Below are 15,101 nucleotides of genomic sequence, written 5' to 3'. Positions count from 1 at the left end.
TAGGAAGTATCTTTAATCTTGACAAAACAATACGACATACTGTTCCGTTCGCGACATTAGCCCTTATCGTCATCCCATTCTTCCTCCCTCCGTCATTTCCGTCTTTCTTATATGTAAAACTGTTTATCCTTATCCCTTAAACCCTAAAAACAATTCATTATCTTCTCAAAAATTGTGTATAGAGTCTGTAAAGTCAACAAAAGAATCAGCGATGCATTTAAAATGGTGTTTGTACGTCACAAGTCTGCAGACGCCAAGTAATGCCGTTATTCGATCAGAAAATTGAATTGAATATAAAATTTAGGGCCAAAGGTCAAGCACTGGGGCCTATGAGGTCATTCAGCGCTGAAACAGGAGCTGATAGTTGAAGGTATGAAAGGTGTTACAGGAGGAAAACCTCAAAGCAGTTGCACTATGAATCAATTGTTAGGAGAGGGTGGAAAGTAAGATGGGAGAAAGAGAATACGAACGGAGGTACAGTAAAAAGAACGAAAGGGGAGCGATTTTCTGAGTTCTTTAACAACCTTCATCACCGATCTTATACAATCATTTATGATTATGCCATTCCATCGATGTAAAGCTGATGGTGCTATCTAAATTCGTAAGATTGTGATATTTATAATCATAAATTAATAAACACTTAAAAAGTAGATAAATAAATATATTAGGATATAAAGCTATGAATCAATACTTAAATCATTCACTAAACAGAGGAAAAAGAATACAAATGAATTGTCTGTCCTTTAATTCCAGAATTCCTGAAAGAATACGGACTGGACGGTCTTGACATAGACTGGGAATTTCCCGCAGAAGGCGGGCCGGAGGGAACTTCTCAGGCTCATATCAACAATTTCCTGACTTTGGTAAGAAAAACAGGACGTCGAGAGAGAGAGAGAGAGAGAGAGAGAGAGAGAGAGAGAGAGAGAGAGAGAGAGAGAGGACATGGGATGGGGGCATTCTTTTTATAGTCATTCGAGCTAGCTTGACCAGTTTTAAAAATCTCTTTGATACAGAAATAGGGAAAGGTTATATGCTTTCATAAGTGCACATACATGACCTGCTTTCTAAACCTCTCTAATTTTCGTAAGATTAACGGAAAAAAAATGATCTTTCATCATTTTCATTTGAAATTTCCAGGATGATGGGGTCGTGCTCTTTTCATTTTCCCAGTCCTTGTCTTATTTTTCAGTTCCAGAAGTCCTTTATTCCTCGCACCGTTGGACTGTGGAACATAAGCCTCCCAGAGACTGTCGTGCAATCGGAACTTCAGAAGTTCAAGCGAAGATGCAATGCATTGCTACCCTAATACAGTTCAATTTGTATCTTAATAATTTACTCACATTATTATTTATCTATACTTTTGTTAATTTATCTGTTATATTAATAACCGATCTCCTTTCTGTTGCTTCCAAAGAATATGGTGCTTCCAAGAAACACCATATTCTTTGGAAGCCTGGATTTCAAGTCAATGGCCCCTGTGGTGGGCTTGTTCCATAAAAATAGGGTTCGTCTTCTGAATAATAATAATAATAATAATAATAATAATAATAATAATAATAATAATAATAATAATAATAATAATAATAATAATAAGGGTATTGTGTTGCCTTCTTACAGAAGATAAGAATTACACTACTTCACTTACTCGAATATGGAATGCATAAATATGGGTGATTTCTCATTACACGTGAATACTCACTCTTCGAAAGCGCACGCTTACGCAAAACAAAATAATTTATTTCTGTACATCCCTCACAAAACATTCCTAGAATCTTGGCCTTAGTGGACTTCGAATGATTAGCATTTCTACCCTAAGAAAACTCGACAGAACGCAAGGTCGGAGCGCTATAATCACCTTTTTTCATTTGACCCACATCTTGAATTTCCTCGTCATAATATCTCAGTCACAAGAGGCCTTCTATCACCTCGTCGTGCTAATACTTTCCTTAACTTCTTTACATCTTTCAGATAAGAGAGGCCCTCTATTGCCTCTCAATACATTCCTTGATTTCTCTTATCACGTTTTAGTTTTCTGAGAAGAAAACTATTGTGCCGGCTTTGTATGTCCGTCCGCACTTTTTCTATCCGTCCGCACTTTTCTGTCTCACACTTTTTTGTCCCCTTTTCTATCGCACTTTTTTTTTGTCTTTTTCTGTCTCCACTTTTTTGTCAGCACTTTTTTGCTTTTGCTCTCCGTAATTTTTCTGCCAGCACTTTTTTCTGTCCGCACTTTTTTCTGTCCGCACTTTTGTCTGTCCGAACTTTTTCTGTCCGCTCTCAGATCTTAAAAACTACTGAGGCTAGAGGGCTGCAAACTGGTATCTTGATCGTCACCCTCCAATCCTCAAACACACCAAATTGCAGCCCTCTAGCCTCCTCAGTAGTGTTTATTTTATTTAAGGTTGAAGTTAGCCATAATCGTGCTTCGGGCAACGATAAGAGAGGGGCCACCATCCGCCCATGGCTAAGGTTTCATGGGCCGCGGCTCATACAGCACATTATACCGAAGACCACCGAAAGATAGATCTTTTTTCGATGGCCTTGATTATAAGATGTACAGAAAACTCGATTGCGCTGAAGAAACTTCGGCGCATTTTTTACTTGTTTTCTTTTCATTCGTGACATTTTTCGTAACTTGTCATCACTGCAGTCTTTATAGCATTATCACTCTGAACCCTCTTCTTCACTATTAATAATGGTTTTTTTTCATAATTCTTTGCAATAATCACTCTGGAACCCTCTTCTTCACTATTAATATTGATTTTTTTTATTATTTGCAATTATCACTCTGGAACCCTCTTCTTCACTATTAATATTGATTTTTTTTTTATCATTCTTTGCAATTATCAGTCTTACTAACCACTTCCAATGCTTCCCAACGAAATTTGCCTCTTACAATCTTCTCACAGTGCCAATAAGCAACTAACTTCATAACTCCTTCGTGATAATCCTTCGCCCTGAAACTATGGACCACTGAAGCTCATGTAACAGTTCTTCATTTTATAATTATTTTTTTATTTTGTTTTTTACAGATTCGAGAACTCCGTGCCGCGTTCGACACAGCGGGTAAAGACTGGGAATTAACAGCAGCCGTCACCATAAGTCAAGATATAGTGAATGGTGGACGGCACTTGAACCAAATTTGCGAGTGAGTATTGTCACAGAAAAAAAAAAAACCTCGTAAACAATACTGAAACGCTAATGACAACAAAAGCATGTGTCGCAAATAAGGACACGGATCCTGTGGCGATGCTAATCAAGTGTCTCGTGACAGTCGAACATTATTGGGCAAAAATAACAGATGCACACAAACACATGCACACACACTATATACAGTATATATATATATATATATATATATATATATATATATATATATATATATATACATATATATATACATTCTATATATATAAAATACATATATACATATATATGTATATTCCTTATGTATTCTATATATACAGTATATATATATATATATATATATACACATATATGCATGTAGGTATATATATGTATGTCTTTTACTGTATTCCAACAGTACAATATGACGATGATGAAACAACACGAAGATTCGTATGTATGTATGTATGTATATATGTATGTATTTACATAACGTTTGTGCGTGTGTGTGTTCTGAATTTAACGACAACAACAAGCGTAAATTCGTTCCCCTCTAAGACATCGCAAAGGACCTTACTGACAACGAAGACCTCGATTAAGGAGGTGACGGCCAAAGCTCTTCCGCTGAAAACAAATTACAGAGCTATTCACGTCTCTTCATGTCCTTTTATTTTTATTTTTCACAAAGATAAAGGAATGAGAAGGTGGTAAAACTCTCACGGGATGTTAGTACAGAAGACTATTATTTATATATATATATATATATATATATATATATATATATATATATATATATATATATAAAATCCACGAAGGAAGGAAAGAGAAACATGGAGTGCTGCAAACCAGGCCTTTCGACTTACAGTCCTTTACTTAGCAGAATATAAGTCGAAAGGCCTTGCAGCACTCCAGTGCTTCTCTTTCCCTCGTGGATTTTGTCTTTATTTATATATTCATCCCGTTCCATATTTCTGTGATTCAGTTATACATAATAAATAAATACATATATATACATAGAGAGAGAGAGAGAGAGAGAGAGAGAGAGAGAGAGAGAGAGAGAGAGAGAAGAGACCTCCAGGACTTGGTCACAATCGATTTTTTTCCAATTGCAGCCTCGTGGACTCCGTTACGTCAGTGGCCAATGGTGTTAGGGGTTACTGGGATGGTTTTGCACGAGGTGAGACAAATGTGGTAAGTATCAAACGTGATTTGCATGTCGAACACAAGCAAAAAAAAAAAAATGTTTCCTAAACATAATGACATTATCCAGTGATCATTATCATTACGTTAGTACTGAAGATAGCAACAGATTTTATAATGAAAGTAATGATGGTCATCCTGGCATCACAATCGAACACAGGCGAAAAATATTTTTTTCCGAAATACAATGACATCATCCAGTAATCATTATCATTACGTTAAAACTGAAGATAGTGGGAAATTTTATAATGAAAGTAGTGATGGCCACTCTGGTAGTAATGAAGACAGAAAAGAGGAAAAACAGTAAAACAAAATTCTTTTGTAAAGATGTGACAATTGACAATACAAAACACTCATGCACTGTTTGTTATCTTGCAGCCTGGAATAACCTGTCAGAACTTTTGAGATTAAAAGCCTCGGGAAGGAAACTTGTGTTTATCATTCTGTACATCCATTCTGTGACAAAAAAAAAACCAAAGGCTATGAAAAAGATAGATCTCGTAATAACAACTGAATGAATATTGGCTAATCATAAGCCTCAAAAATTCTGTAACAACTGTAGACGAAAATCAAAAGGCGACGCTCAATAACTATAATGACTTTCTAACATCAAGTCAATAATTCATTGTATGACGAAATACAAAGGAAATTCAAAACACTAACAGAAGTTATGATGGGATATTTGAAGTGCTAAGTTAACCTTTTTAACAGAGGAGATTTTGAATTTAAATTGTACAAAATTATTTGTGAGAAGGATCATTCTCCAATTATATATATATATATATATATATATATATATATATATATATATATATATATATATATATATATATATATATATATATATATATATATATATATATGTGTGTGTACATAACTATATAGCTCGTATACATACATACATACATACTACATATAATTTTATTTATATATAATATATATTATATATACATACACATATATATACACATGCATACGTGTGTGTATACATAATATATATACACACGTGTGTATGTATGCATGTGTATTATATTCTTGGGATCAGAAGGCAAAAAATTTTTACTGACAAGGTTTGTCCTCATTCTAAACTATCGAGTTCCCCTAACTTGAAAACCATATCAAAAATTTACAGGCATGGGTAAGAACTCGACTTTTTTTTTTAAGGGTATCTGATTTGTTCAAATTAGATTTTACAAACTTTTTAATCAACTTTCCTCTGACTTCCAGGAGATCTTAAGAAGTGGTAAGATGATTTAGTTAACTGTTTCTTTTTAATTTTGCCCCTGTAAGGAAGACCAGATTACTGAATTAAGATTTTAACTTCTAGAAATGGTTGCGTTCATGTGGGAATTGCATTGAGGATGGGTATGGATTACAGACCTTAAACACACACACACACACACACACACACACACATATATATATATATATATATATATATATATATATATATATATATATATATATATATATATACATATATATATATATATATATATATATATATATATATATATATATACATACATACATATATATATATATATATATATATATATATATATATATATGTGTGTGTGTGTGTGTGTGTGTGTGTGTGTTTATAACGAAATAAAGCACTAATCTTGTCTGGGGCCACTCTAGAACCATCGCCTGCCTCTGGTTTTAAAAGGCAACTACAATAAAAAGCTCTCCGCTGGAGATGTTCAAGCAATCCATCGCTGGAGTAAGAAAGGTGTTTCATTGTGGCTGCCACTCAGGTCCTCCTTTCTGGAGAGATTCTTTCCCGGTGAAATAAATAATTCCGGATCTAAGCCGTCGGACTTTGGTGGCGCGCGTGTGTGTGTGTGTGTGTGTGTGTGTGTGTGTATGTGTGTATATATATGTATATATATATATATTATATTATATATAAACATTCATACATCATTAAGACATATATTTATATGTATTATACACATATATTTACATAAGTTTAATTAACAGATACTTCCCTGGCGGCAGCAAAAAGTTATTTCCAGAAACTTCATATTTCTTCCAGTTTCTATTCACTGCTTTAGCCATGACCACTGGTTGTTCGCCAATCTTGTGCCTGTGGTGGAGCCTTGAGGCTACTTAAAACTGACTCAGTACTTCAGTATCTCACATTTTCAACCCTTCCTGCTATCCAACAACTTTTAACTTTAACCTCAACTTTTCCAACCTTTCATAGGGATCCGCTTCCTTTTCTTGCGTCAGCTATTCTGTGACACATCTCTTCTATCGTATTATCAATACTCGTTTCATTTACTCCCAAATACTTACACGAAAAAACAACTTCCACTCTCCCACCATCCACACTGAAATTCACTTCTCTTTCCGACTTTCATTTCCAATTACTCATTTTTCTCGTTGACGTTTTCCCAGTCATTGCAGCTTCCCTTTACTATCACCGACTGTACATTCAGCAAACGTGGCACTCTACACTATGTTAATCGTACTTTCCTAATTTGTTATTCTACCCTTAAGAATATTAAACATCTACTGAGATGTTTACTATTCCACACTGCACTTTTATCAACTGTGTCATAAACTTTCTTGAGGTCCATCCGCATCCTCGCTTCTTTACAGTCATGTTTCCCAGAAAACCTATTCATAACACAGAATAGTCCAAACGTCCTCTTCCCTGTCTGAACTTATGCTGACTTTCCCTATCAATACTACTGCTGTTTCTTACTTTCTCAACAATTAGCCTCCTATTCACCTTCCCAGCTATACCTGATGAGCTAAAACTGCTATGTCATTATAATTCTTACAAATACATCTATTACTGTTGTTATTTTACAATGAAAATATTATTCCCCCCATCCTAATTCCTCAGGAACCTTTTACTTCTCTAGAGGTACCTTACGCACCCTGGTCAACCACTAAATTCCACTATTATCGCCACGCTTCACCGTCTCAGTTGTAATATATCAAGTTCTAGTATTTTCCCATTTTTCAACATCTCAACTGCCCTCCTTACATCCTTAACAATGTCTTTCATACCATTCTCTAATTTGCAGTAACCTCTTCCAGTTTTGCATCATCCAAATCTTCTTCTGCTCTCAGTAACTTCAAAATACTCCATCGACAGGGGAGCGCATTCTCTCCCATAAGCATACATCTATTTGCTAAATAACCTCTTGCTCAAAGCTTACTTCTCTACGCTAAAGCCTTTTCTCTTTTGTTCTTTCACCTCTCCTTAAGGACCTTTTCCATCCTCTTGTATATAACTGAACGCAAGAAGTTCTTCTGACTTCCAACTGCACCACTAGTAATCGCCTTATTGCCTTGTTGTGTGTGTGAGAGAGAGAGAGAGAGAGAGAGAGAGAGAGAGAGAGAGAGAGAGAGAGAGAGAGAGAGAGTAAAAATTCTTTATTCCATTAAAAATGGTAATTACATATACTTCATTGTAACATATTTACGTAACTGTTCATTCTAGGGGTACATATTTTTATAGAGAGAGAGAGAGAGAGAGAGAGAGAGAGAGAGAGAGAGAGAGAGAGAGAGAGAGAGAGAAAGTATCAAAGTCAAAATTCTTTATTCCACTACAAATGGCTATTGCATAGATTTCAGCGTTACACATATAGGTAACTGTTCATTCTAGGGGAACATATTTTTAGAGAGAGAGAGAGAGAGAGAGAGAGAGAGAGAGAGAGAGAGAGAGAGAGAGAGAGAGAGAGAGAGATTCCAGTCAGGCTACAGTGGAAAACTATAACCCAAGCTGACCTTTCACTGCTCTTTTACACAAGCGTTCTTCCAATCGTGACTGTCTAGTAAATTACATCGGCTGACACCTTGCAGCGTCCCCCAGGGAAGGATTTCGTTCCGTAAAGGTTTTGGAGGAAAGACATCGCTACCTGAGGAATAATAAAGCAAGATACTAGGATCCATTTCGCCAAGATTCCACCGTCTGTGTTTTGCTTGCGTAGGTACTGCCATCATGTTTTAAATACGCTCATGCACACATATGTATTTATTTCATTACTGCATGTGCTTGCTACCCAAATGAGCGACTGCATCGAACATAGGCAATAATATTGTATGGTCTGCCTTATTTTAAAATTATTTTTTTCTACATATTCACAACAAATATTAAAGTTTCAATTATTATAAAACACTTACCTCTGAACCATTGTCTTCGCAATTAAGTTTAAATGTCAAATAAGAAAATTACAAAAAATCACTGGAACGTATCATTACTAAGATTACTTTTTGAGTTTTTTCTGTGTGAGAGAGAGAGAGAGAGAGAGAGAGAGAGAGAGAGAGAGAGAGAATACATCTAAAGGTGAATAAGACCTTTAAAGTAATCACCGATATATCTTGCCATGAACTAAAATGTTAGCAGTGGGGAAAAGGATATCCAAGTACTTTTTAATCTCTTAAGGAGTTAGAAGCAAAACAGCTTCAGAAAATATTCTTAAAGCGATAAAAGCATTCTTACATGACGGAGACTCCAGTTTATCCATGCCTCACACACACACAGACACACACACTTATATGCACATATATACATATATAAAATAAAAACAGAGTATATATAGCCACAAGGGTATTGAAACCGCGGCGAGCAAGACCTTTCGCCTTTCCTCTAAGGCGTTCTTATTATTATTATTATTATTATTATTATTATTATTATTATTATTATTATTATTATTCATTACTCAGGCGTTCTTTACTTATTATGGCGTTAGCTGTATTAATGAATATTATAAGGGGTTGCTAGATATAATATTATTACTAGGCTTTTATGCTACTACGGGACCAGTCAGTTCTGCGAGCTTTCACCACTTTTCCAACTGAACTATTAAGTTGATTTTTCAGACATTTAATGTCGCCTTCATCTAGCTCAAATATAAGAAGTTCACCTGGCTCGAATATAAGAAGTTCACCTGGCTTAAATATAAGAAGTTCATCTGGCTCAAATATAAGAAGTTCACCTGGCTCAAACATAAGACGTTCATCTGGCTCAAACATAAGAAGTTCATCCGGATCAAATATAAGCAATCATATCCATTAATGGAATTTAATAAACACTTTTTTTTACAGTGTTGTTATATAAAAAGAGCACATCCACAACGAACACCTTCAGCAATGATTTGCTTGGCTCAAATCCGGTGAATGAAGACATGCATATGGTGTTGTTAAGGAATTCTTTCTTGCTCTCATTTTTTTATAATACAAAAACTTTAATAAGTCAAAAGAGACGAGGAACAGGGCGTCCCAAAAACAGAAACTGTTCAAACTTTCCACTGCCATTCTTGAGATTCTTTTCCTTTTTTCTCTTTCCACTGCCTCATTCCTTTTCCCGTTTCATTCCTCCAGACGGAATTAAAACTTGCGTCTCTTCACTCACTAACCCAAAACGCTGACTTAATTGTTTTCATTTTTCAAACAGCCCTCCTAAAAAAATCTCGACACCTCTTCACTAGAGAGAGAGAGAGAGAGAGAGAGAGAGAGAGAGAGAGAGAGAGAGAGAGAGAGAGAACCCCTCTGCCGTTTGGACAGGTTCTGACAAACTGAAACACCAAGAAAATAAAATTTTTTTTTTTACGTTGACTGTAATACATCAGGTTATCCTTTTCTAATGCAGTATATATATATATATATATATATATATATATATATATATATATATATATATATATATATATATATATATATATATATATATATATATAAATTGCTCTTTTAATTAGCTTTCATTTCTCTCTCTGCCAAGTCTATCATTATAATCACCATCATCAATTTCATATACACAGACTTAAAACACACATATATCCATATATATATATATATATATATATATATATATATATATATATATATATATATATATATATATATGTGTGTGTGTGTATGTGTGTGTGTGTATGAGATTTGATGATGATGATGGTGATGATGACTATAATGACAGACCTGGTGAGGAGAAAAAAAAAGGTTACTGAAGATCAATAACTTTGTAGATGACAAGATAATACGCAATATCACAGGACGAATAATGGAGTTAAGGGAGCATCCACCGTCGAAGAGACCCAACGAAAATGTAAAACGTTTTCCGGGGAAAAAATGTTTTGAAAGGAAGCGAAAAAGAGACGGGGTAAATGAAAGAGAATTGTGGTGAATTTTTAATATTTTGCGCTTAGTTAAGAATAAGAATTACTCTGAAGAAACTGGATAAAGCAAGATTTTCCATCTGAACAACTTATTCAATATGGAACGCTGAAAAAACAATGAACTCTATATGCTTATAATACGGAAGCGATAACCTGCTGAGAGAGAGAGAGAGAGAGAGAGAGAGAGAGAGAGAGAGAGAGAGAGAGAGAGAGAGAGAGAGAGAGAGAGAGATTAAGTACCAACAACAAGCCAAAGAATTATGATCCCACCAAATGTAAAACAAGTTCACACTGATTACGGTACACAACAATATGCAAGACTCACCTTGCTTGTTAATAAGTTCAAAATATCCCCGCAAGGGGGATAGTGTCGCCAGTGCACCTCACACTGCTCACTGTAAGCGTTACTCAAGTTTCTTTGCAGCGTTCCTTCGGGCCCTAGCTGGCACCATTTTCATTCCTTTTCACTATAACTCCGTTCATATTTCCTTTCTTCCATCTTAATTTCCACCCTCTTCTAACAATTGTTTCAACATTATTTTAAGCGCTGGATAACCTCATAGGTCTCACCGCTTGGCTTTTGGGCTAAATTCAATATTCCAGGTTCAAACTGCACCACACAATCACTTTCGGCTTTTTCTGATAATTTCACAACCTTTACATATAAAAAACAGTAATTAACGAATCGAAAGGAACTGCCAGAATTCTCACCTGCCCAAACTGCATAGGTAAACAGATGAGATCATAGTACACATGAATACATTGTCATTAATAACTGAGGTCGGTTATCTGAGGTGTACCGATTTTATTGTGCATTCCTTCATATCTATTTATTTATCACCTTTTCCTATAACTTGTCTCTCGCTGCAAACTTATTTCCCTTTGGAACCTTGGTGGTTTTATAGTCCGTTGACTCTCTGAGACGATGTCGTGTCACTAGAACTTCAGAAGTTCAAGCGATGATGCAATGCATGAATACCCTTGTACAATACTCCTGGTATTTTAAACATTTACTTACATTTTTTTACTCGTTTAATAATTTGTTAGTTTCTTTTTTCTTTTTTTTAGTAACAGATCTCCTCTTTTTGTACTTCCCATTACCTTCTGTTATTTCTTGTGTAATGAAAATCATATTCTTTAGAAGCTTGAGCTTCAAGTCAGTGGAACCTGTGGTGGGCTTGTTCCATATGAATAGGGTTCATCTTCTGAATAATAATAATAATAATAATAATAATAATAATAATAATAATAATAATAATAATAATAATAATAATAATAATAATAATATTCTTTGAAGCTTGAATTTCAAGTCAATGTCCCCTATGATGGGTTATTCCATATGAATAGGGTTCATCTTCTGAATAATAATAATAATAATAATAATAATAATAATAATAATAATAATAATAATAATAATAATAATAATAATAATAATAATAATAATAATAATAATAAGGGTTTTCGGCTGAAGATTTAAAGATAGAAAGTAAGAATGGCAGGAAGTAACATTTTGGAAGTACAGAGGCAAAAGTAATATGCAAAAAAAAAAAAAAAAAAAGCTAAACGAACTCTATTTCAAAGACAGCACACATGTGAAACTCTCATGTAAATATCCCATCAGGGATAAACCAGTCCGGGTACAAAGACTGCAATAATATTGCAGCTGGCTGCAGTTGCGAGATTAGCTGTGTTATCTTGCGGTAAGAGCTGATAACAAACATCCCAAGCTTCGTGTAGTAAGAAATGATTTAGGTAAATTTCACCCAGAACTGTCTTTCGTGTTCATTTTTTTTTATTTGATGGACGTTTTTGAATGTTCACATTCAATAAGGAACCGTGAAAACCAATGTGCAGTGAAATAAGCTGAGATATTGCCGATTTATCATTTTTTATCAATATCTATGTTATCGTCTCGACTTTGTATATTCCATGTATATGGCCTTGAGCTGAAAAAAATCTATTATTATTATTATTATTATTATTATTATTATTATTATTATTATTATTATTATTATTATTATTATTATTATTAAACACCTACGATTCGAGCAATAAGGAATATAGAAATTATTTGGGCAAATTTCTCCCCAAACCTTTCTTTAGTTTTCATTTTTTATAAAATTGAAAACGTAATTATATCTAATGGGTGTCCAGAATATTCATATTCGATGAGAAACTCTCAAAAACCAGTGGAGTAAACGGTAGGTACCGATAATATTGTAATTACTGACCTAAAACTTTAGAAATTTCAGCATCTTACAAAGCGGCCACTAGAGTCTCACCCGAGGAAAATATGATGCTGGAAGGCAGAGGGTGAATACATGGGATTTTATGAAATTTGAGATCAACCATATTCTTACGTCTCTTAGCTCTTAGCTCAATGTTTTGATGTTTTCTCAGGAAAACATTTCAAATTCACCTATGGAAATAAAAAAAATATACTGAAACAGTAAATTCTGAAGAAATGCAACGCATTCAAATGTCAACATTTGAATGCTGAGTATAGAAATGTAATGGAAAGTCTTAATACAGGCATTGTCATTTCATGAAACACTAAGAACCCTTCATTTGGGTTTGCAAACTATGACAACTATCAGATAATCATGAATGGAAACACCTGACAGCTAGCTAACCTCGTCACTTCATCACGTACACAGAACCTCCACACAAGGTCTGGGCCTCAAACGATGCAGAAAAGTGGCAGTAGGTGAGCACTTTAAAAATAAGACAGTGCCTAAGTTAAAATTTGCGCAGAACCGGTAGCATGATAACCATTCCAAATTTTAATCCTAATCTTATCATACATTCGGGTCAGGGAGAGACGGAAGGAATTCACCCCCTTCTCCCCCCTGGGAAAAAAAAATAATCAAAAACAATAATAATAATTTTCCCACTCATTTGTGGAAGCAAAGCGCACCAACAAATAAGCGTGAAGGGTTCCACCGTGAAATGGTGATTCTGATGACAAATGACACAGGCTGATAATTGGACTGCGCAAGTATAAGAAGATAAATGGGAGGAACCGAGGTCCTGCCGGCTGTGTCTCACTGGAAATCCAATTCCAGAAGATCTGTCGCCTTGTCCTTGCTTCGTGGAAAGTGGTTCGTGAGTTGGTCGATAGACGGCGCGAATTCCCAGGTCATTCACTCTGGTGAAACCAACGAAATTTGTCGTCTGCCGACGGGTGCCTGGGCGGGACGATATTGCATCGGGAATGTTCAGAAAATGAGGAACAGCAGTGTCGCATGGTATAACGATGGATTCCTGGTTACCAGATACATGAAAGACTTAATATTGAGCATAGAAAATATTTAATGGATTCCTGGTTACCAGATAAATAGGAAATAGTATACGTGTAATTGGTGAAGAAATCCACGTTGATTTAAGTGTAAATCTATACATAAATATATATATATATATATATATATATATATATATATATATATATATATATATATACATATATACATACATATATATATATATATATTTGCCTGAGGAGAGAGATATACGTATTTGGTCTCTGAAATTTTAGCAGGGTTTCTATTTCCCCAATTTTAGGAATGTTTATATGGGCATGCTATATATATATATATATATTTGATATATATATATATATATATATATATATATATATATATATATATATATATATATATATATATATATATATATATATATATATATATACTTACATCAACATTGTTGTCTTCACCATTTTAGTGACCCACGCAATTACGTGATTTTTATAAACATGCAACTAACAATATTAAAGTTGAAGCTGTCAGGGCTTCGTTGGCTTTCGGAGTTCATTATGACCTGCGGTCGCCTCGGCATATCATTAACGTTCCTTCAGGAACACCTGCTCCTTTATAAATGGCGGTTTGCTTAAGTCCCATGCTCAACAATCTTCTTTCATTCAAATTTAGGACCACTTTCGAAATAAAATTCCGACGGGAGAAAGGGAAGTGGAAGAAAGAAAAAAGAAATAAGAGTGTAGATAAAAAAAAAATAAACAAACAGGAATACCCACTACAGACATATGATTGCCAATAAGCCGTTCCCCTTTTAAGGAAAGACTCCAGACTGATAATATGATGCAAGGGTCACCGTCATAGCTTCATGTCGCCAATATGCAATGCATTTCTTATACTTCGCAAAATAGGGCTGACGATCTTTTGGAAGAAAACAGCGAATGAGGTAAATATTCAAGAGTGAAAAACGAGAGTATGTATGTGTGTATACATATACACGTAAAAATATATATATATATAAATATCTATATATATAGTATATATATATATATATATATATATATATATATATATATATATATAGCTTAATGATAAATAATATTGCCAAGACCAGGGAAGAACATTCTTTATTGTACAAGCTTTCGAGGTATAAAAACCTCATCATCAGGCTGAAAAAACCGACAGGATGAGAATCAATAAAATTACAATAAAATGAATTGTCATAATAAATCTTCAGCAAAAATACTAACGAAATATATAAAATGAACAAGTAAATACAAACTAAAAGGGTGAGACGTAAAATAACGAAAAATTAAAAACACAAACATAAAAATATGAAAATAAAACTAAAGTGAAATGTAAACAAACTACCACTCACAAAGTA

At 34.3% G+C, this 15,101-nt stretch overlaps 2 protein-coding genes across 7 annotated transcripts in view; one reads left to right on the top strand and one right to left on the bottom strand.

Moving 5' to 3' along the window:
• Positions 1–4,754, top strand: part of LOC136852123 (endochitinase-like) — a 10,075-nt gene extending 5,321 nt beyond the window's left edge. The window contains exons 4-7 of the mRNA XM_067126570.1: positions 754–863; positions 3,033–3,148; positions 4,239–4,317; positions 4,705–4,754. Coding sequence (XP_066982671.1) covers positions 754–863; positions 3,033–3,148; positions 4,239–4,317; positions 4,705–4,731 — 332 coding nt within the window. The 3' untranslated portion in view covers positions 4,732–4,754. The remainder of the gene's footprint in view (positions 1–753; positions 864–3,032; positions 3,149–4,238; positions 4,318–4,704) is intronic.
• The window catches only part of Mctp (multiple C2 domain and transmembrane region protein), a 1,033,178-nt gene that overhangs the window by 689,768 nt on the left and 328,309 nt on the right, over positions 1–15,101 (bottom strand). The window lies entirely within an intron of this gene.

This window comes from Macrobrachium rosenbergii, chromosome 25 (genome assembly GCF_040412425.1).
Source record: "Macrobrachium rosenbergii isolate ZJJX-2024 chromosome 25, ASM4041242v1, whole genome shotgun sequence".
NCBI classification, from domain to species: Eukaryota; Metazoa; Arthropoda; class Malacostraca; order Decapoda; family Palaemonidae; genus Macrobrachium; species Macrobrachium rosenbergii.
The sequence above is the reverse complement of the archived record's forward strand: the minus strand, read 5'-3'. Positions and strand labels throughout refer to the sequence as shown.